Below are 24,436 nucleotides of genomic sequence, written 5' to 3'. Positions count from 1 at the left end.
GTGGTTTTCATATATAATGCATCAGATTATAGATTACCAAAATATCTCATATATGTGAGGTACCAAAATTATCCCTACAAAACAGGGCAGTCATGTTCATATATCAAACCACTTGTCCAAGATCAGGGGGCATCTTTGGTCACTATAAATCAGGGCATTTGTCAAATGTATTTTCCACTGAGTTAATGTAAATCTGGCATGGGCAAATGTACCTTTATGCATATGCCTCTCTTAGGGGCAACCTATCAAATGACAGGATTCACTATAGAATTCATCAGGATTTGAAATACATAATTTTTTAAAGTAATAAAATGAAGGACAATACTCAGGATTCCTATTCCTTCTAACATGGTTAACAATATTTAGTTGGAGTAAAAATCATTTTAGTTCATTCAGTTTTACACCCCTCAAAACATATTAGAAATCTAAAGTGCCAGAAGTGGTCCTAAATTCCTTATTACTATACTCCTTAATCTAGGCTATTTTTAAAGCAAAATACTTATCTGATGTATTAAATAGAAATCATTGTACATTAAGTTTTCAGCCCTGAAGAATTAAAGAAGATCCAAGGTTTATCAAAAAATATAACCACATTACAGAGCTATTCTTCATATTTCAAATGATATAAAGATAACTAACAAAATTACTAATGTGCTAGTTTTCTACAGTTGGAAAATAAGAATAGAAGAAATAAATACTATATGTTCAAGATGTCTACAGACATGGGGGGAGGGTGATTACTGTAAAAATACAGAAAGAACCATAGACCCAACTTTCACTCCACATCTGAGAGCACCTAATTAGCAAATATGTACAATCTCTCTTGCATCCACTTTGGGGGGTATCATGTGGGAGTTGTATTTTCCTGCCTCTATAATAATGCATCACCTTATAATCCTGTCAAACATTCAACAGTAAAATTTAACAATATAACAATATCATAAACAAAATGTTTTCCTACATATTTGTGAACTGATATGAAAGAGAATTTTAAATACCTAGATGGTTTGTATAAAAATTGATTGCAAATGAATATGTTAAACAATACTAAACTGTTACAACACTAAAATATGATAAGTTAGAAACCAGAAATTCTTCAGAAAAGTGGCTCCAATTACTTTCTGGAAATTTTTTCTGCTCCCTCATGTGATATAGTTATTTTTGTTGATCTTCAGAAAACTTTGAGCTGAAATTTTTCATAGACAATCCCATATATAAACTATACAGTTAGACTTTGATCTAGCTCCTCTATTTATTAAAAGCATGTATTGATTGGTACTTTTAAGCTGCATGTATTTGATAAGTATTGTGATGACCAATTCAACTGTAAAGATGATTTGAACATCAAAAATGATCATGATTTGCAGTTAATAAACTCATCCTTGGCTCCATCATTGTCAAGATCTTCGTATCAACATAGTTCAGAATCTCCTTCCATGTGCTTGTCGAACTGGTGACTTGGGAAGAATTTTGTACATTTTTCTTTTCTTTAGGAAGAAGGATGGAGTCAGATGAAGAATCTGAGAAAAGTAAAAAGTTAGTTTACCTGGTATGAAAGAGAAAGATTTAGGGTTTTTAGTATGTGTGTCTTTCAAGCTCCATTTGAATTTCCAGTCTTGTCTTTCCTTATTTCTGGGAAGATTAGTTCAGCAATTCCTGCTCAAGGCCCTGTCCAATAACCCTAATCAAGTTTCTGAAATTTTCCATTTAATTTCAAGTTAAATATCTGATAACTCTTTTCTACAGAGACTGGGCTTCTGAAAAATAGGAATTTCATGGATATTACTGGAGAAATCTCCATAACTTCACCATACAGCTTCTTAAAACACCCTAAACATGTTTTGGTATTAGTTAAGATATGTGTTGATCTTCTGAGCTATTGTAAGTTTTGGGAAGATGAATGTAATTAGAAAAGGGATGAGGAGGGGCGCCTGGGTGGCTTAGTCGGTTGAGCGTCCGACTTTCGCTTAGGTCATGATCTCGCGGTTCGTGGGTTCGAGCCCCGCATCGGGCTCTGTGCTGACTGCCAGCTCAGAGCCTGGAGCCTGTTTCAGAGTCTGTGACTCCCTCTCTCTCTGACCCTCCCCTGCTCACGCTGTTTCTCTTTCTCTTAGAAATAAATAAAACATTAAAAAAAAAAAAAGAAAAAGAAAAGGGATGAGGAATTAAGGATGTTAGAACAAACTATGAATAGCCAGTCTTTGGAAAAAAGAACGAAAACTAAAAGCATTGCAAGTTCAGTTACATTTTGATTTGGAGACAGTGCCATATCAAAAAATGGTTCTGTATCGTCCACTTATCCATCTTAGCTTAGTAAGCAAATATATGCTAGGGCCACGTGTCTCTGTTCATACTGAAAGTTTATTTTAAAAATAATTTACCAAGGGCGCCTGGGTGGCTCAGTCGGTTGGGCGTCCGACTTCGGCTCAGGTCATGATCTCGCGGTTCCTGGGTGCGAGCCCCGCGTCGGGCTCTGTGCTGACAGCTCAAAGCCTGGAGCTTGTTTCGGATTCTGTGTCTCCCTCTCTCTCTGACCCTCCCCTGCTCACGCTGTGTCTCTGTCTCTCAGAAATATATATAAAAAAAATATTAAAAAAAAAAATAATTTACCAGTCAGGCTCCTGGGTGGCTCAGTCGGATAAGCGTCCGAGGTGGGCTCAGGTCATGATCTCGCAGTTTGTGAGTTAGAGCCCCTCCTCAGTCTCTGTGTTGACGGCTCAGAGCCTTGAGCCCTCTTCAGATCTGTGTCTCCCTCTCTCTCTCTCTGCCCTTCCTCTGCTCTTTGTCTCTCTCTCAAAATAAATAAATAAACATTTAAAAAAAAAACAATAATTTAGCAGTCATCAACTGTGGTCTTCAATCTAGTCTCCCTATTTTACTTTCATTATAACTCACCTAGTCATTATATCCTAAAGTCAATTTTAACCCTTCTTTTCCATTATCTAATCATTCACCACTTTTTATTTTATTTTATTTTATTTTATTTTATATTTTTTTTATTAGAGAGAGAGAGAGCATGAGGAGGGGAAAAGGGCAGAAATGGAGAGAAAGAGTGAGAGAGCGAGGGAGAGAGAAAGAGAGAGAGAATCTTAAGCATACTCCACGCTTGGCAGGAAGCCAGACACAAGTCTTAATCCCATACCCCTGGGATCATTATGTGAGTCAAAATCAAGATTCAGATGCCCAACCAACTGAATCAATCAGGTTCCCCTCATCACATTTTATTAATTTTTCCTTTAAAGTGGCCTGGTTTGACTTCCAAGACAACTGATTAAAAACAAGTATTTATCCCTTATTCCATCCTCAAATCTCACTGGAATGACAGAAGAAAAATGAAAACATCCTAATGTGTCTTACAATGGCAGGAATAGTCCCATCATGCACTGAAAGAGTGAGAAGTTTCTGGAAGATAAAAATTAGAGCTCTCTTTAAGAGTAAAATCTAAGCTCGGCAGTATAGTTGTTGACAAATCACAACCCCCTGGAGATAAAATATGGGCCTCCAAAAAGCATGTCTTCCCAACAAAAGCTTGGAACTAATCTAAGATCAGAAACAGTAAAGATTATAAAAGGAAGCTGAGTGGGTAATTAATTAATTAATTTAAGGGAATAAGGTGCTGTCAATTAATTAAAGGACTGGATCGAGTATTCTGCTAGAAGTCCATACTAATTCAATTAGAAAAAAAGAAATAGAAGTGATTTAGTATATTGAAAAGAATGGTGGGAAAAAGTCACTATTTACAGACAACATTACTATATACTTAAAATATTCAAGAGACTCAATTGAAAAATTACTGGAAGGAATAAGAGTTTTGTAAAGTGGCCCAATGAGGGCCTTGACCCATGAGACCATGACCTGAGCCAAAATCAATGGTCAAATGCTTAACCGCCTGAGCCACCCAGGCACCCTGAAACATCTTTTTAAATTGACCTACTAAATTTTTTAACTTGAAAATTATGTTTTAGTACCACATAGTCTTTTTTGCTGTGCTTGGGTGTACTCTACTCTTACACGGGCTTTTTTTTGCCCCACCATTGTTTAGGATGCTGTTTCCTCCAGAAGTTCTATTTTGATGAGTATCTAATCTGTTTTATTTCCCTTCTTTGAATGCTAGGCTCCTTTATTTGCATTATCATTTTTCTTTGTTGGCCCACTGGGGCCACTGTCTTTTTATTTCAGGCAGTCCTACAAATTCTATAAGGCTTATAAATCCTTCTTGGCCTCTGTGGGGCCATGAAAATCTACTCACATGGTCCAGTGTCAGCTTTATCCCTGGCTATCTATAAACCTCTGTTGGCCACGCTCTTCCCAGGGGCTGTTGCAATTCTCATCTTACACAGGGCTCTCAGACTGTTTTCTAGGTCCTTCCTTGACCCCTGGAAGAGAAAGTTCCTCATCACCTCCCTGCTTCCAGGTCCCCCATAAAACCCCACTCCATTTGGTCCAGGAGAGACAGATGTAATGGAATTAGGAATAGAAGAGAAATGTGGTATTGTTAGTTACCATCTTGCCAAGATTCCTTCATTAATTATATTTAGAAATAACATCTAAACTCCTTACCATGGCTAACAAGGCTTTCCCACCTACCTGAACAACCTCAACTTATACACTCTCCTTTGTTCACTTTACTTAAGTCACAAGAATTTTTTCTACCCCTCAAACATACCAATCTCATTCTTACTAGGACTATAGTACCTGGTTTTCTCTCCATCTAAAATAATCATCTCCCCTGGATTTTCAACTTTTCATCTTCCAAGTCTCAACCAAATGTCACCTCTTCTGAAAGGACTTATTGGATCATTCAAATATTGTCCCCTGGATCACTCTGTTGCATTACTTTATTTTACATTCTTTTTATTACCTAACACTATGTCAAATTATCATATTTATATATTTATTCTTAGTCTACTTATTATCTGTTTTCTCCACTGAATTTCCAAGTATGAATCTACTCTGTTTATAGTTTTATTTCAATAGATATCTATTGAATAAATGAATACATTCCAATTGCTTTGGAACAAAAGGAAAAGTATAAATTAAATCTTTGCAATGTCAATAATGAGTCACTGATATTGAAGGCCTGTCTTTGCCAAAGTAAAAGCCACGAACAGCGAAATTTGTTGTTGGGTGCCTTGTGAAGGTCCTTCTGTGGGAAATCACTCATTAGGTTAAAATCAGGAACAATTAAGAAAATGATTCTTACATAAAATTTGAGACATTTTTACATATCCTGCTTCAAACCCACCAGTGGCATATACCTGAAAGAGCAAGGAAAATGATGTGTAGCCCAGCCATGAAAGGGGGCCCATAGTTAAAAAAAAAAAAGAAAAGAAATATTTCATCTTTGAGGACATCTCTGTTAAGTTTTATGGCATTGATGTTCAATAAGAAGCTGAATATGGGGGGGCGCCTGTGTGGTTCAGTCAGTTAAGCATCCGACTTCGGCTCAGGTCATGATCTCGCAGTTTGTGGGTTCGAGCCCTGCATCTGGCTCTGTGCTGACCACTCAGAACCTGGAGCCTGCTTTCTGTTTCTCCCCCTCTGCCCTTCCCCTGTTCATGCTCTGTCTCTCTCTGTCTCTCAAAAATAAACATTTTTAAAAATATTTTTTAAATCTGAACATGGAAAGCAGTCTCTATCAGTTGGTTGTTTGAATTCACCTCTTCAAAAAAAGTACTATATTCTGCCCTATCATGCTACTGCTAGGAAACAAATATTCTTGCCTTACCTTACCACATAATTTATTGATTTGAAGACATTTGTGAATAAACCTAGCTAATATAAAGAAAATTTTCAAAAAGATATGTTTAGCATACATTGCATCTTTTTCTTACATGGGTCATGGTCTAGGGAAATTTTAACATTATGTATTCAATATATTAAGGATTTATTAATTATTGGCATGCAGGTAGTAATAAAATAAAACAAATTTAGCCATTTAATGGTGAAGTTGAATGATGGGTACACAGGGTTCATTACATTCTTTTATTTGCTATTATATATGTTTGGAGTTCTCCACAATAAAAAATTTAAATTTTTTTTAAAAAAGAAAAAGTGAGTCTTTATTCATTTTACTTTTTAACAGATAAATGAAACATTTCATGGATCTAAACTGAGAAGACAGTATGTCAAATCTCACGTTGTCCAAGTAAGGTATGTAAAATAGCCCAAGAGGCACAGAGCAGAAAATTCTGTCCTTTACCTTCATGCCTCATACTCACCAGAATAAACTTTTTGGTATAAATTGGAAGGTTGAAATATGTTTTAGTTTGAGGCTTCAAAACTACCAGCATTTTCAAATGTGAAAAATGTATTCAAGATCTGTTGGAAAATTAGTCAACCAGAACCAAGAATTCCAACTGATTATGAGTCTCAGGTAAAGGCTGAATGGATTTGTCTTTTATTTGAAGGCACAAGGTCAAAAAGCAAATCTAACATCAGGAGATGATTTCAGCAGAGGAAAAGAATGGGTAAGATAAGAGAGCCATAGAATATTTGACCCAGGAGGGGGAAACTAGTAGATATGAGACAAATCTAGTTTAGAGTCATGGATTAAGTATAAAAGTTGAGAAAAATCATATAAAAGACATAATTTTCAGAATGTGTGGAAAAACAAAATCTGTAATCTCAGATTACAGGGCCCACATCCCCATGTGGTAATCATGCACTGAAACTGAGACCACACACTGGCAACTCCCAACGCTTCCATGATGTGTGCATATATACTTGCACCCAATCAGCTTCATCCTCTCCTTTACCTACTGACCCCTCTAGAAATCCAATTCTACAACTGTTGTCTAGCAGCAATGTTTATTCAAACACTGGTGAGGCACAGATAACCTAGGAACAGATAATCTACAATAGATATGAAAAAATAGTGACTACAAGCGCAAATTAAAAAGTTCATATGCTTTGGAATCTACCTCTTCCTAGAGAGAACTTTTTCTGTTTAATTTTCCTAGGTTATTTTTAAATAATCCATGCTCTTAACCAGTAGCTCCCCAAGACTTTCTTGGTATTAAATCATTTAATATGTACAGATTAGTTTCTTATTTTATAGATAAGGATACTGAAGCAAAGGTAGTTTAAGTGACTTGCCAAGGTCACACATTTAATAAATAATAAAGCTGTAGTCATATCTAGATTACTGCACCAACTTCACCTTTCATTCCTGCTCCATGACAATCCATTCTCCATGCAGCAATCAAAGTGAATTTGAAGGGCACACATCCTCCTACTTCATATTCTCTGACAGCCTCTCATAAATTCCAAATTCCTTATAGAGTCCACATGATCCTCCCTGATCTGGTCTTGCCTCTCTCTGACTTCATTTCATAACTCCCATGAAATAAAGGACCATAACATTTTTAAAGGCTGGGGTGATGGGGATATTTTAGATCATCTCTGTTTGCTAATTGGCTTTGCCCAAGGAAAAGTAAAGTTCTCATTTGTCATGACAGGAGATAGTTTTACAACTTGCAGTAAGTAAAGTGGCCTACCAGAGTTAGGTCTCCACCTGTCTCACAGAAACTGAGAGATAGAATCTCTATCTCTTTGGATGGTTACATTTCAAAGAGATGGCTTTCAGGTCCTTGAGAAAGACATTTCTGGGGCTGTTAAACTGCAAGAAGCTTTTAAAAGATTTGCATACAGTTCAAAGAGGCAGAGAAAGAATTTATGACTTTTCTAAAGTAAATGCTCTATAAGGAAATGGCTATTGGGGTCCAGAGTCAGAAAGAAGACTTTCCTCAGAAAACTGAGGGAAGTATTAAGTTTTTCTTGGTCAGGGCCTTTGTACTTGATGTTCCTTCTTTCTGGGACATTCCTCCCCCTTTTGTCTCATGACTCACTCCTTCTTGTCATTAGACTCTCATCTCAAAGAGGCCTTCCCTAAAGTTGTCCAAAATGTTCTCATCTCTAACCTTCAAGTCATTGCTCTGTCTCCTTCATAGAACTCATTTTGAAGATTATTTTATTTCTTCATTTTCCTGTTTATCTGTCTCAGTAGCATGAGAGCAGGCACCTGTGGCCTTATATGTTCAAAGCTGTTGTAGCTCTGATCCCTAAAACTGATCTATTGCTTGGACAATATACATTTGTTGAATGAATGAATGAACTGAAACTTCAGGAATGGAAAGGAAAATACTGTGGCAAAGAATTAAAGGCATTTGTCATATAAAACTAAAGATTATTTTATTAGTCAAGAGAAGGTAACATCAAAGTAACTTTTAGTTCATGTTTTTGGTAGAAAATAGGATCATATGACTCTTGATGATGTCAGATTAAGAATCCATGTCTCTATTTAGTTTAGTTTTAGATTATTATTTGACCCAGGAGAAAAGTTCACAGTGACATGCATGGTTTGACAATATTTTTAAAATAAACAAAGCAATATAATATGTCCTTGTCTATTCCATGAGAAATAAAGGGATTGTCTCTACAAATCACACAAGAAAAATTAGCATTGCACCTGCATTAAAAGCAAAAGAACTGAGAATACTTAATAAATTAACATACAACTATTAAATGCTTAATACTGTACAAAAGGAAATTAAAAGAATACATGTACAGTGCTCAATGGAAGAGTATTTGGTATACTTATATCCTAAAACATAAAGTAATAAGGAGTGATATAGAAGTTAGCAAATCTATTATTTAGAATTATGCTGCAAAAATATTATTGAAATAATAAAGCATTATAATTACTCAGAATATATTGGATCTTAGTCCATGAACTTAGTCCATGGTTTCTGTTTTGTTCATGGATATTATGAATGTTTGCAAGTGGATGTTTTCAAGATCTCTCTTGAGTCACATATTTCAAAGTTGTGGATTTTGAAATACATAAATATAGAGAAATGCCTGGGAAGAGAAGAGAAGGCACAGAAACAGAGAATACAGCAGAACAGACATCCCATCAAGTCAGTAATAACACCCCTCTTTTAAAACTTCTGATTTACACATTTGCATCTTCAAGTCAGAATTACAAATAAAACAAATCCAGTCTAATGGGTGTTTGTTCAGTCATGATTTCGAACAGATGAGAGAGTCCTGGCCCACCCTTGCAAATTGTGCCTCCACCAAAAACCAAATGAACAAACAAAAAACACTCAAGATAATAAATGATTCTCTCATCCTGCCTATTATGTTTCATTTCGTTATTTGCTAACAGCCCTACATACCAAGTCCATGGTGGATTTCTGATATAAAGATATATTTATATTAATACATATCTTTTGCACAGTACTGAGATTTTAAAAAATACCTCCATATACATTAATTTATATGGTGTATACAACAGCCCAGTAAATACTATTATCCCCATTACAGAGATGAAGAAATTTGTAAGTGCAGAGAATGCCAATAGCTTGCTGTAGTTGGAATTGGCAGATGGTGAATCTAGAATACAAACTCAGTTCTCTGAGTCTAAATTATACTCTCTTTACTGTTCACCATGTCCATAAAGTGCCATTTCTACTCCCTTGAGAGTGGAATAGCTTCCAGGAGTTCTGCTTAACAAAATTATAAAATGACTCCTCTAAGAATGATTGAGACTCAGTAATAAAAGCATAATTTATTTGTCTGTTTCTGTTCTGCAGCCGAGCCCAAGGGAAAGTGATAATACATGCTGTGCTGAAATTTAAATCTTGTTTTAAAAATAATGCAGCAAAATTTCGGGATAGGATTGAAACCATTTTATATCAGAAGCTAAAGGGCAAAACTTGCTCTTTATGTATAGATTCTTCTTCATTTAAATTTTCAGGTAAGCCTTTTTATATATGGTATAGAATCATTTTCATCTTTTAATTTTAATATGGTGTTTTGTTATAAAAATGAAAACAACACTTCCCTCCTTAAACATAATTTCATATACAATGATTATTGCTTTTAACCACTGTTAAAGTAATCAGGGTCCATGTTAATCAATTTCTTGATATAGTATCATTCTTGTACTCTTAGACTTAAACTTTACTTGATGATAAGTTGTAGACTCTGGATCTGGAGTTCTCTCTTGTCCAGCAAGAGAGCAGGACACAGGATTGAAATAAAAGAGAGGCTAATGTCCAGGAGGAGACAAGAGCCGCAAGAAAGGGTTCTCGCTCCATTTATATTAGGATCAGAAGGCTTACTCGCGTGATGGATGTGCACAAAGAGACAATGAACATGTGAACATTAACTCATGGGCTTAAGGGAAAGGGGGTTTTGAAGATACGTGGTGTTAGGGGTTTGGGTCAATACAAAATAAAATCCTGGCACTGGGCAGATGCTTGTTTACAGCAAGCAGGAGGCGCCACTTCTGTTTACCTAAACTGACCTAAGGGACAAGAAAGACAGAGCATGTTGGGGCGCCTGGGTGGCTTAGTCGGTTAAGGGTCCGACTTTCGCTTGGGTCATGATCTCGCAGTGTGTGGGTTCGAGCCCCGCGTCGGGCTCTGTGCTGACTGCCAGCTCAGAGCCTGGAGCCTGTTTCACAGTCTGTGTCTCTCTCTCTCTCTCTGACCCTCCCCTGCTCACGCTGTCTCTCTCTCCTAGAAATAAATAAAAAAATATTAAAAAAAAAAAAAAAGAAAGAAAGACAGAGCATGCTACCTCAGGGTTAACAAGGCACTGTTCTTTTGCTAATTAGCTCCACTCAGCACAACTTCACCCTGCTGCAGTCCATAGCCCTGTTTACCTGCTTACCTATTTTGGTCCTTCCTTCTTGCGAAAGCAGCTTTCTGCTATTGTACTAAATTGGGGCGCATTTCCGCCCTGAATAACTAATCTTGTTTACCTAATCTTGGATGTTTTCATCCTGAGATTTCCTATTCCTATACTTTTATCCTGTACTGGGGGCCTTTGCCCTGTTTACCTAATCTTGTTTACCTACTCTTGGATACATTCATCCTGTGGCTTTCTATTTCTTTATGCCTTGTTAACCCATCGGTGCAAGCTCAGGGAAATCCTAACTATTCCCACAATGATAGAGTTAAAAAAAAAAAAAGTAGTCAGGGCCTCAAATAACATTTCCTTACAAAACAAGGCAGCCTTAAACTCTTAATGGCTTGTTCTGTGGGTCGTGATTTCTCCCTCAGTTCTTCTGGATATCTCAAGAATCTAGACTCCTACATTCCAGAAACGAGTTTGAATCTCTTTAACATCAAGCCTACTTCCTGATAGGCCTTTAATGGACTTTGTCTCTCTCACTCTTATATACAATCTAATTCTATTTTTTATTTGTTTTAATTCCAGTGTAGTTAACATACAGTGTTATATTAGCTTCAGGTGTACAACTGCACAACCTAATTCTTATTCTTGGTCACCTAACAGTATTGTGAAAGACAGCTTCTAAAGGGCAGGGACAAATGTCCCTTCATTCCCAGGATAATGAGTGCCTCTCTGGTCTTAATAAAAGGACAACCAACGCTCAGCACAGTTAAGCTCAGCTATCAGTTCTCAGCTACAACAAATTTGACCAAGGGCAGAAAAACATCCCTGCCCCTACAGGAAGGACTAAAAGGATGAAATGTTTGTGAAAAAATAAATCTAGGCCAAGTGTTCATTTGCATAGAACATCAAAAGGATCAAAAAGCAAAACCTAAACATGCTTCTTCTGGATAAGAAGTCATTGTGTGATTGAAATGTGATTCTCCTCGGGTTATTAGATGCTTTCTCTTAGAACCTTCCTTCTCACACAGTTTATCTTATGTGTGGTGACCTCAAAAGAACAAAGATAAATAAAGCAGATCTGCAATTTAGTGAAAAAGCAATCTGGCTTCTTTTTCTAAGTCTGAAGTCAATTATCCTAAAATCAAAACCTCTTAACCTCTACCCTCCGTTTTAACATCAACAAAGAAAGCATGCAAGTCCATACTTAAAGAATCACTGAGAGAGGCTAACGTCAAATATTATAAGATATTAGTTCCAATAGACAATTATGAAGTACTTGTACAAATACTTTGCTAGGCAATGTGGGAACTTCAAAGAGGAAAAGAGTATTGTTCCTCTCAGCAAAATGCTCATAAAATAAATAAATACACATACAGGTATATACATTTAAGCTCACACTGATCCCGTGTACATGAAAGGTATAATTGGTATCGTTATGACACAAATATTTTAAGTTTGTTCAGTATACACAGTGTGATGTGGCTTGACCTAATGCTGTCATCAGCTGGTAAAATTAGTGATTGCAAGTTGCTAAATAAGAACAGGTGAAAACTGGTTTTGTCGACAATATGCTTCAGGCCCCAGGTTTCTCAGTTCACTGGTCTGTAAACCCTTATCATGACTTTTGGGCAGCGATCCCAGCAGAGGACAGATTCCTTTAACACAGGTCTCAGAGAAGCAGATTCCTTTCCTTCAGAGCACTTTCCAGGTTTTGATTATGTATTCACTAAAATGATGATTTGATTACTGACCATCTCTTCCGACAGATAATCTCCACGAGAGAAGAGGTCATGTGCTTGTTTGCTCACCATCACATCTTCAAGCCTATGCAGGGGCTGGCATATGGCAGCAAGTGGTTGTTGGGTGAACAAAGCTGCAATATCAAAGCTGCAATTGAAAACCAGAGTAGGAGAGAATATATATAGCCTTCCTTATCTAAGGTTCCCACAAAGAGTTAAGCCCTAACAAAAATGATGTGAGTGCCTGTTTTCAGTTCTTTTAAGGATGATACATAGTATGTTTCCAGATTCATAAAAGAGAATTTCAGATAAAGAGGATTAAGAGTACACTTATCTTGATGGACCCTGAGTAATGTATAGAATTGTTGAATTATTACACTGTACATCTGAAAGTAATATAACAATGCATGTTAATTATATTTCAGTAATAAAAGGGGGAGTTCATTCATTTCATAAAAATGAAAGCTCCCCATGGTGTTAAAGTTTAATTCTCTTCTAGAATCCCAATTTAGGAGAGCTGACAGCAACTGTGGCCCATGTAGGCTACTTGTAGACACTGCCACTCCCAGATTTAGGATGGAATAAATGCTTCAATTATTGAGATCCATGAACACTATGTTTAATTTAATATTCCAGTCATTCTTGAATTCCATGAAAAAAGACACTGTACTGCCTTACAAGGTACTAACAATCAGTATTTATGGACTATATTCTCAGTGAGAGAGAATGTTTTCTCCATCAATTCTAAACTCAAGGGGTCAAAGATTTTCAAGTTGATTGGTTAGTATAAAACCCAGAAAAACAATTAATGGCATAGTTTTCCCCTGCCCATGAAAGAATAGATTCTTAAAAAATCTATTATAAGGCAAATTCTTTGACCTAATACCATTGACTTCAATGGGAAAAATTTATATGCATTCCCAAATCTCTGAATTTATATTCACTTATGCTTAAACACTATTAAAATAGAGATGATAACTTCAATAGTTAAAATTGGTTAACACAGCCAATTTTCTTTTATTACTTATTTTATAATAAGACTACTTCCGTGATTTTGTTATTTTATAGTTTAAAAATCAAAAAAGTACACATGATACTTAATGTTTATACAATTTAAATTTTAATGCACAAAAAATGGAAAAAAGAAAACAAAACAATGCAAATGATATTTTGCTATGATGCACTTGACTATCACTGTCATAAACTACCACACCAAGAGCTAAGAAAAAAATGTAACACTTGACTAGATGTACCAACTACATAATTGCAAGAATGACCACATGGTGGCTCTCTCCTGAAAGCCCAAGAAGGAAAAATTCAAAGTCATTCCTCGTAAATGTGAAGAGATGCCTCATAAGCATTTTAAATGAAATGCCTTATAAAGTTAAATGCTCATAACTTTAATGAGCATATTTAAAAATAATAATCATTTCTACAAAAAATGCCCTGTATATACTGGTACCCTTAATTATCTATTGAATAAGTATGAAAAATATTTTAAATACTTATACTAAATCATAATTGGCTAAAGTAAGAACTCAAATTATGTGGAAGTAAGAGAAAGAATAATAACAGAACTTCATATAATAGGATGACAGTCCTGGCTCACTATTAGGAGTTTTACAAGAAGAGGAGCGAAGCTTTGGCCTCTACCACTCTGTGAGCAGCTGGATAACACTGAGATATGGATGATGATGTTCGTAAAACACGCTTCTTTCATGTGACTTGATCCTGAGACAATGAATAGCTTCATTTGTACCATGCTTTAAGGAACTGAACTAACCAATCATTGTTTGATGAATCCTAGAGAACTTTTTTAAAAGCATACTATTGCCCAGCATGTCCTTTCTTAACTAAGAGACAATTTTAAGCTCTATAAACATACTTTATGAGCAAAAGGTTCCTTAAAAGATTCTAACTAGTGTAAGATTACTATTCAAAATTCCTTGGAAGTAAGTCTTCTAAAAAGGCAAACCTTCTGAAGAGTTCATATTTTATCTTTTTAATAAATTACAAAAAGTATCCTTAAAATTAATTTTTTCAAAAATCTTTCTCAAACTTTCCACCTACTTTTCTGACATCACTATGGACATTCGTTAGTATACAGTGGATATTGGGGCACCTGGGTGGCTCAGGTCATGATCTCACATTTTGTGGGTTCAAGCCCCACATCAGACTCTATGCTGACAGCTCAGAGCCTGGAACCTACCTGGGATTCTGTGTCTCCCTCTCCCTCGCCTGTTCCTCACTTGTGCTCTCTCTCTCTCTTTCAAAAATGACTAAATGTTAAAAAAAAGAAACATTAAATACATATATATATATAGTTTTAATTGTATATATTATAGATATACATATAGATATTGTAGTGTCCTCAAAGCATTTAGGGAAATGTAGGGTTATTGATGCCTTCAACAAATTATCCCAAGTTTTCAGCTCTCATATTTGTTCTTTATATTTCATTTCTTTTTCATACTTCGATATCAAGCGGAGTTCCTGCCATCACTTCTGCGTTCTCTATGTTCTTTCTTCTACCTTCTCCAAATTTATTTTAAATATTTCACAGTAACTTATACACAAAAATTAGGAAAGCAAATAGCTTTTGTTTGTTTATTTGTTTGGTGTTTTTTGAGAGAGAGCAGGGGAGGGGCAGAGAGAGAGGGAGAGAGAGAATCCCAAGCAGTCTCTACGCTGTCAGCATGGAACCCGGAACAGTGTTCCATCTCATGTACTGTAAGATTATGACCCAAGAAAAGCAAATAGCCTTTGAATGAGGGTATTTGGGGCCTCCTTAATTAATTATATAAGCTCTTGTGAGTTATTCTTTTTCTGTGACTTTCGGCTCCTCAGACACCATCATTTCCTGATTCTTGACTTTATTCCAGAGAAAATGTTGCTAAGTCTCCTGAGGAATGTGGTGCATTATTTCTGCGGGTATTTCAAAAGTTCTTCCAATAAACTGAGATATTTAATTAAAATACTATTTCTTTAAGTAATTTTAAAAGGTAACCTTGAGCTTAGAGTTTGAAATACACAATATTGAATAACACCACTATGTATTAGACACACCTGGAAAACAGACACTTCCTAACTGATGTCCAACATCATCCATTTGAGGCTGGGATAGATGTGTGTGATGATTAATTTTATGTGGCAGCATTACCGAACCACAAGATGCTTAGTTATCTGGTTATACAGTATTTCTGGGCACATCTGTGAGGATGTTTCTGGACAATATTAGCATTTGAATTAGTGAACTAAGTAAAGCTTATTGCCTTCCCCAATGTAAGTGAGCATAATCCAACCTATTAAAGGCCTGACTAGGAGAAAAAGATAAAGGGTAAATTCTCCCTCTCTGCCTGACTGTTGAGCTAGAACAGGTTTTCTCCTGTCCTTGTATTGGGATTTACACCATTGGCAGTCTATTTCTCAGGCCTTTATATTTTAGGAACTGAACTAACCAATCATTCTTTGAACTGGAATTACACCACTGCTTTTGTGGGTGTCCATCTTTGCAGATGGAAGATCACAGGACTTCTCAGCTTCCATAACTGCCTGGGAGCTAATTCCTCCTAATACATGAATAAATGAATGAATGAACAAATACTTCTATTTCTCTAGAGAGCTCGAATATGACTTCCCAGAGTACACTGCCAATCACCATCAAGCCCAAATAATCTCAAGTTTGAAATGGGCTTTCAGACAGCCTGCTTGCCTCACAAAATCCCAAGAGGCCAATTGTTCATATAGCTAGACTAATGACCTTGTCTCCCTTCAAGTTTGTTTTAGCTTTCTTTCATTTCCCAAGAACCTAAGCCTTTGAAGTCACTGCACTCACGCCCAGCTTGAGTGAGTTATAACATAATCACAATTAAGAGTGATGAGTTTTAGGTTAAATAATTCCATTTTGGAAAAAATAGAGAGAGAGAGAAATAGAGTTCCACTTGGGGGGCACCAGGGTGGCTCAATTGGTTAAGCGTCTGACTCTTGATCTCAGCTCATGTCTTGATCTCAGGGTTATGAGTTTAAGCCCCACATTGGGCTCTACACTTGGTGTGAAGCCCACTTAAAAAAAGAAAAAAAGAGTTTAATTTTGGTGGGGCCCATTAAGATACATTAATTTATGAAAAACATAGGCTCAAAGCTTTGCTTTCTAAAATTTTGTTTGATAATACTGTGTAAAATGAGCTAGAAGGGAGAGTCGTTAAGCAGAGAGATTGGTTAGAAAATAATTAAAATGGTGTAAGTGTGAAGAACTGAAAACCAGAACTGTCATAGTTAAAATAACATTAGAAATAATGGACATATATCAAAGAGATTATATTTATGGAATTGACATAGCTCATGTGAGGCAAAACAGTGAGAGAAATTGAATACCACATCCAACTTTTAAGTCTGAGTAATTAGTGGAATGATAACTTCATATAGAAATAGCAGACAATAGAGAAGGAGTAGAATATAGGTGATTAGCTTACATTTGAGTATTAGATAGAATAAACATCTCCAGATAAAGTTGTTTATCAGGCATTTGGAAATAAAAGATTGGTCCTCTGGAGGAAGCTTGGGTCTAAAACCATATATATGATGGTCATTCCTATAATAATGAAGTCCTAAAAAAGAATAAGATTTCAAAGACTACAAGAAGATGAGAAGAAGAAGAGTCAAAGGTAGAGTTTTGGAGAATATTTTCATTTATTAAGAAGAAAAAAAGAGGAGTAGGGATTTGAGATGATAAAAAAAATAGATAAAAAGGTATGAGAAAAGGTTTTATAAATATGCAATAAGGAATACATGACTTTACCATCCAGGAAGATAGAATAGATGTACTTTTCCCTATTCCCCCCACTAAATATACCTAAGATTTCTGGATATTATATATAAAACAAACATAATAACTGAGAGGTGACTCGGTGCCCAGCAACATGCTAATGAGTCCCACCAGTTTACTTCATATATTCTAAAATGGGAGCTGAAGAAGCCAGTGATCCAAATATGCTCAAGAATGCAGGGAGGTGGTGGGGAAAGGCTTGCTTTCTTTAATCAGAAGACCAGGAAAGCATCAGTATAGCAAGATAAAATGTTTTTAAACAATAACTGCTCTGCTGCAGCCAAAATACCATAGGAAAAACTCTGGCTTTAGCCTAACCCATGGCAGCAAAAGCTAAGTGGCGATCCTCTATTTCTACCATCTCTGGGCTCTAATTAATATGTATAGGATTTATATGCTGAAAGCTACACAGCATTTTAATGAAATAAATCAAAGATGTAAATAAATGAAGAGAAAAATCATCTTCATGGATTGAAAGACTCAATTGTCAAGATGAAATTGAAGTTGAAGATGAACTGACAATTGAAAGATGTCAATTGTCCCCAAATTGATATACAGTATTTTTTTTTGGAAAAAAAAAAAAAGTAGGAAAAATCTTTTGCATCTAGGGCTAGGTAGAGTTCATTGACTTGACATCAAAAGCATAATACAAAAAAAGGAAAATTAGTAAACTTCATCAAAGTTAAAAGTTTTGATCTGCAAAAGTCTATTAAGAGGATGAAAAATCAAGCTACAGACAGAAAAAAAATTCAAATCGCTTATCAAAGGACTAGTATCTAGAATATATAAAGAACTCTTAAAACTCAATGAAAAAACAATTAATTTAGAAAACTAGCAAAAAGTGCAAAGAGATGTTTAACTAAAAAGAATATACACATGGGAAATAAGCACATGCATAGGTGTTCACCATCATTAGCAATTAGAGAAATACAACTTAAAACTACAATGAAGGGTTCCTGGGTGGCTCAGACAGTTAAGCATTTGACTCTTAATTTTGGCTCAGATCATGATATCACAGTTTGTGGGTTCGAGCCCAGCATGGAACCCTGACAGCACAGAGCCTGTTTGGATTCTCTCTCTCCCTCTTTCTCTGCTGCTCCCCTGCTTGTGTGTGCGTGCTCTCTCTCTCTCTTTCTCAAAATAAATAAAACTTTTTTTAAAATTACAATGAAATATTACTACACATTTGTGAAATGACTAATTTTTTTTAAATGATGTCAAAACCAAATGCTGGCAAGGATGTGGAGAAAATGAATCACTCATATAGCATTCATGGGAATGTAAAATGTACATCCATTCTGGAAAATAATCTGGTATTTTTTTAATTAAACATACAACAGCCATACAACTCATTAACGGCACTCCTGGTATTATTATCCCAGACAGATGATGACTGTGTTCCCATAAAACTTATACATGATGTTTATAATAGCTTTATTCCTAAATGCCAAAAACTTAAAACAATCCAGATATCCTTCAAGAAGTTAAAGGTTAAACAAACTTGGGTACATCATACCGTAGAATACTACTTAGCAGTAAGAACTTGGATGGATCTCTAGACAGTTACATTGAGTAAAAGAAGCCAACCCAGAAAAGTACATACTGTATGATTGTTTAATATGAATATATGGGACATTCCTGAAATGATAAAACTATAGAAGGAGGGAACAGATTAAATAGTTACCAGGGATTAAGCAGGGAGTAGGATGGAAGTAAATAGATATGACTATAAAAAGGCAACATGACAAATTCTTGTGCTGGTGGAAATGTGCTGTATTTCAACAGCATCAAGGTCAATATTCTGGTTACAATACTGCACTATAGCTTTGAAGATATTGTCTTTACAACATCTTGCAAGATATTGGGGGAAATTGGGGAAAGAGTATTTAAACATTATTTATTACTGTATCTAAATCTGCTATTATATCATAATAAAATGTTGGATTTTTAAAAATTACATTTAAAAAACATACACATTTCTTGGGATAAGACCTCAGATGATCTGATGACTTTGGATCTTTATCTCTCATATGCCTAGATCTCTGCATCACTATTGAAACAAATTTGATATGATTTAGATGAGCCATAGCATGACTGTTTTCAAATATCTTTGAGAAGTTTGGCAATCTCTTAAGACTCTGAAAAACTAGCACTGTGGACTAACTCCTATCAAAATATGATAATGATATTTTATCTTCTATTCTAGCAACCTAAAATCTTCCTTATTGAGGTATAATTGACATATAACATTACATTCATTTCAGGTGTAAAACAGAATGATTTAATATTTATATATATTGCCAAATGAACACAACAGTAAGTCTAGTTAACATCTATCACTGTACATATTTAGAAAAAAATTTCTTGTGATGAGAACTTTTAAGTTTTATTCTCTTAGCAAGTTTCAAATATGCAATACAGTATTTTTAACTATAGTTACCAGGGTGTACATTATATCCCCATGACTTATTTATTTTTTATAACTGGAAATAATCCCTTTTTGACTCTCTTCATCCATTTAGCTCACCTCTCCACACCCCACAGTGATCAAATCGCAGATCCTTGCATTCTTGGAATAAATTCCACTTGATCTTTTAATGCATTGGTGAATTCAGTTTGCTAATATTTTACTGAAGATTTTTGCATCTTTGTTCATAAGGTATTTTTTTTAATATGACACCTTTGATTTTGGTATCAGGGTAACACTGGCTTCATGACATGAGTTTGGAAGTGTTCCCTCTTATTCTATTTTTTGAAAAGTCTGAAAAGAATTAGTATTAATTCCTCTGTGAATGTTTGATAGAATTCACCAGTGAAACCATCTGGTCCTGGCCTTTTTGGAGAGCTTTTTGATTACTGATTCAATCCCCTTAGCAGTAATCAGTCTGTTCATATTTTCTTTTTCTTCATGGTTCAGTCTTGGTAGGTTGTACATTTCCAGGAATTTATCTATTCTTTCTAAGTTGTCAAATTTGTTGGCATTATAATTATTCATAGTAGCTTCTTATGATTCTCTATTTCTGGGGTATCAGTTGTAATGTCTCCTCTTTTATTTCTGCTTTTATTTATTTGAATCTTATCTTTTTTTTCTTGTGAGTTTAAAGATTTGTCAATTTTGTTTATCTTTTCAAAGAACTAGCTCTTAGATTCATCAATTTTTTCTAAATTTTTTTTAATCTTATTTATTTTTGAGAGAGAGAGACACCATGGGAGCAGGGAGGAACAGAGAGAGAAGACAAAGAATCGGAAGCAGGCTCTAGGCTCTGAGCTGTCAGCACAGAGCCCAATGCAAGGCTCAAACTCACAAACTGTAAGTTCATGACCTGAGCTGAATTTGGATGCTTAACCACCTGGGCACCACCCAGGCACCTTATCGATTTTTTCTATATTCTTTCTATAGTCTCTATTTCACTAATTTCTTCTCTGATATTTGTTATTTCTTTCCTCCTGGTAACTTTACTATTCTTCTAGTCCCTTGAGATGCAAAATTAGGTTAATTGAGATTTTTTTCTTGATGTTGAAATCTTTTGACCTTCACCCTAATATAAAATTGTAAAGGTACTAAAACTATGAGGCCAAACCACTTTGATTCTTCTTTTATATACTGATGAATTACATTTGACTTTTTCCTGCTTCCCTTAGTGCAATATACATTAAATAGCTGTAAGTATCATATACTAGATACCAGTTTTAATGTTTTTCCCCTTAAAGTGGTTTCTATTACTGATAAATTGTACATCCAAGAGCTTTTAGCAAAGCTCATTATGTGGAATAATATCAATAAAGTACAAGAAAAGGCATTCAAAATACGAATACCTCTTTTTAAAAAAAAAAAAGAAAGAAAGAAATAACTGTCTTTACTTAGCTGTCAACTCAGGTCAGAAAGAAATTTAAACTTAAAGATTTCAGAAATATTTTCCTAACCAGCTTTTCCATTCTTTGTACCTTCTACATTCTTGTCTCTTATATAGAATTTCTGAAGAAACACATAAGAATCCTTTATGTTCTGAGTAAGAACAGAATAGTTGTGGTTTGTGCTTAATGACAGGTTATTTGTGCAACTTCAAAAACCATATAATTGTCATGGATTTACTCAACAGTATTGCATAAAATAAGTCTGTAAATTCTCTTAAAGTGGTCATGGGGTCAACCAACCAATGCCTGAATATTTTTATTTTTCTAGGTTTTTTCAAATATATATTTCCCAGAAGAATTTATTTTGCTGTAGAAAAATACACATAAAACAAACAGCTTAAGGGGTATCTGAGTGGCTCAGTTGAGAAAGCGTCCAATTCAGCCTCATTGTTCCCAAGTTCAAACCCCGCCCTCCAACTCTGTGCTGACAGCTCAGACCCTGGAGCCTGTTTCAGATTCTGTGTCTCTTTCTCTGCTCTTCCCCACTCATGCTCTGTCTCTGTTTCTTTCTCTTTCTCAAAAATAAATGAAACATTTTAAAAAATTTAAGCAACTTAAATAAATTCCAGAGAAAAACATTTAATTCTTTCAGCATGAATAAAATATTACTAGGTGACAGTTATTTTGTAACAAAAACTAATATATGCAAATTGGCAAGAGCAAAAGCTAAGAAATTATCTGAGAAGAAGGAGTTAAAAAGGAAAACTCCTTGGGACATCTGGGTGGCTCAGTCGGTTAAGTGTCCAACTCTTGATTTCACCTCAGGTCATGATCTCACATTGCTCCCCGAGTCAAACTCTGTACTGACAGTGCAGAGCTGGCTTGGGATTCTGACTCCATCTCTCTGCCTCTCCCCCACTCATGACCTCTCTCTCTCTCTCTCTTACCCGCTCTCAAAAATAAATAAGTAAACAAAGAAAAAAGAAGGAAAGCTTCTTGGAGAAGCCATGTCTCAAGATAGGTCTTCAAAAAAGCTACGGACATGAACTGAAAGAAATCCATGAAGTATTCTCTGCTTGGTGTTATACCAGAGCTAAGCCATCAAAATGCAGACCTTCATAAAATGTCTCAGTACCAGGGACAACCAAGCTAGATACTTGTCAAAGTGAAAGTGCTATCCTAAATATTAACTTTCTGTCCAATGCATGTCCTCAAAAGGGCCCCTTAGAAACACAAGCATGTCATGTCAAAAGCATAAGATAGATGTTCTCACTCACATTGTCCATTGCTCATTCTATCAACATAACTGTCTAAATATACTCCCCAGTATATGTCTTGTCCTCTCTTCTTTACAGTAGTCTTTTGCACAGCTTTCAAAACTTAAAATCAACAATGGCTAAGTATAGAAGAAATATAAGATCCAAATAAGTTTGGATTTTTCATAATTAAGAAAAAAAAGAAAAACTACCACCTGCGTATATAATTAGTTATTAGGCTTAATTAATTTTAAATATTTAATTAATTTTAAAAGGTTTGTTAATTTTATTAAAGGATTTTAAAAGATGTATTTATTATAAATAATTAACTCTTAATAAGATATTTTTCAAATTTTATCTTCAGAGTCAAAATGGCAAACATATTGAAGACAGGTACTGTAAAAAGACTAATCCACATCACTCTGAGCAATGACAAATATATAATGTCTAATCACAGAGATAATTTTCAGTCTAATCAGAAGCACAAAGAAAAGCATTTACTGAGGTTAAATATGCAACTAGGTGACTAATCAAAACCTACAGTGAGTGAAGAATTCAGCTTTTATTCAACCACACTCCAACTCCCCTTTGTTCCTTTGCCTTTTAATTCAGACCAGTAGTATTCATGCTCCTTTGGGGGAGGGGGGGCTCGGGGTCAAGAGGTGAAAATATTATGAATGGCCTTCCAAGGTGGAAGATGATAATTCCTGTAATAAAACAATTCCAGTAGTTACCTAGCTCAGTAAGTCCATACACATTTATAATTTTAAAGTTTTCACAGAGCTAACACATGAAAATTTCTAAACATCCCATAAAATACATTCCATAAGAGAATTCAATTAATCTCTAAATCTTTAATGCTAGAACCCTAGGTAAACTATCTTAAAAGTAGGATTAGTCAATGTATTTAGCATTTGGACTCAGGTAAAGTAATAAACTCACCTGAGTAGAGTCAAAGCCCAGGATCTATGTACAATTTATATTATAAATGTATCTACTGCTACTGTAAAATTCTTCCTTATACTTTAGAATCATATAGCTTAGTTTTCATTATTATTAAGTTTCAGAGATTTTTAAGGAAGAAAATATTCACTGGATATCAGACTTTTACTAGCACATCCAAATTTGCATTTCTTTCTTCCTAACTCCAGAAAGACAAGCAAATATTAAATAATTATAGATCCAAAGCCCATTTAGAAAGTATGTAAGCATCTTTTCTAATTAATGTTCAATAATAAGGGAATTATGGCTATGTTTGATGCTGGTATTTTTAATAGTTTGGCTCCTTTCCAAAAATGTTTGTCATCAGATGTTCCTAGTTCCTCTGCTAGGAAGTAGTTAGTTGTTCATCTCTTCCACTACACTGCAAGTTAATTGAGGACAGGGTCCATGTCTATTGTCTTTGATTCCTGGACTATAGGAGAAGATCAGTGCACAGTTCCTTAGTTGCTTTTTAAAACTGCTTTGTCTTACTATCTATCCTTTGATGGAATCTCCTTCTAGGCAGGGGCAGTGCCATTGTTTGTTGTCACTTCCTTTAAATGTTACATTGTAAACAGAGTACCTTAAATTACAGTGGTGACTCCTTGATTCAAGCATAAATCCATAGGAGTTCCAGCCTTTGAGTGTGAGCCAAAGGACTTAAAAGAAAGGAAACACAAATAGCCACAGCACTGACTCAATCCAAGGAGTGACAGCTTAAATCACTTCCCCATTTATTTTATCTGTCTGTCTTTCACCTACCCAAGTGATAGTTATTCTATTAAGCTCTGGAATAATACATAAAAGCAAATATAAGTCAAAAACATTTCTCCCCTTTAGCAGGACATACATCAATAAAGAAACCTCAAAAAAAGAAAGTTCTGTGAAATTGAGTTCTCTAAATAATCAGTTCATAGGGTGTAGGATTTAACATTTTTCCGGTTGAGTTACTGGAGTTTAATCATTTCCCAAACTTTTAATATGTTTTTTTATATTTTACTAACCACGCAAAGCTCAGAATCAAACTCTAAAAGTATCATGTCCAATAAAAATTAGCTCTGGAAGGCAGCTATTAAGGATTAGGTGGAAATGAGCCACCTTTCCATTTAAGTGGGTGTGGCTCATACCTA

General features: G+C 35.3%; 1 protein-coding gene across 1 annotated transcript in view; it reads left to right on the top strand.

Moving 5' to 3' along the window:
* Nucleotides 1-24,436, top strand: part of LOC120222175 (transmembrane protease serine 11C-like) — a 53,760-nt gene that overhangs the window by 15,777 nt on the left and 13,547 nt on the right. Inside the window, exons 5-6 of the mRNA XM_039219886.1 lie at nt 6,086-6,153; nt 9,600-9,763. Of these exons, the coding sequence (XP_039075817.1) occupies nt 6,086-6,153; nt 9,600-9,763 (232 nt within the window). The remainder of the gene's footprint in view (nt 1-6,085; nt 6,154-9,599; nt 9,764-24,436) is intronic.

This window comes from Hyaena hyaena, unplaced genomic scaffold, assembly GCF_003009895.1.
Source record: "Hyaena hyaena isolate Hyena2069 unplaced genomic scaffold, ASM300989v1 scaffold_846, whole genome shotgun sequence".
Taxonomy (NCBI): Eukaryota; Metazoa; Chordata; class Mammalia; order Carnivora; family Hyaenidae; genus Hyaena; species Hyaena hyaena.
The sequence above is the reverse complement of the archived record's forward strand: the minus strand, read 5'-3'. Positions and strand labels throughout refer to the sequence as shown.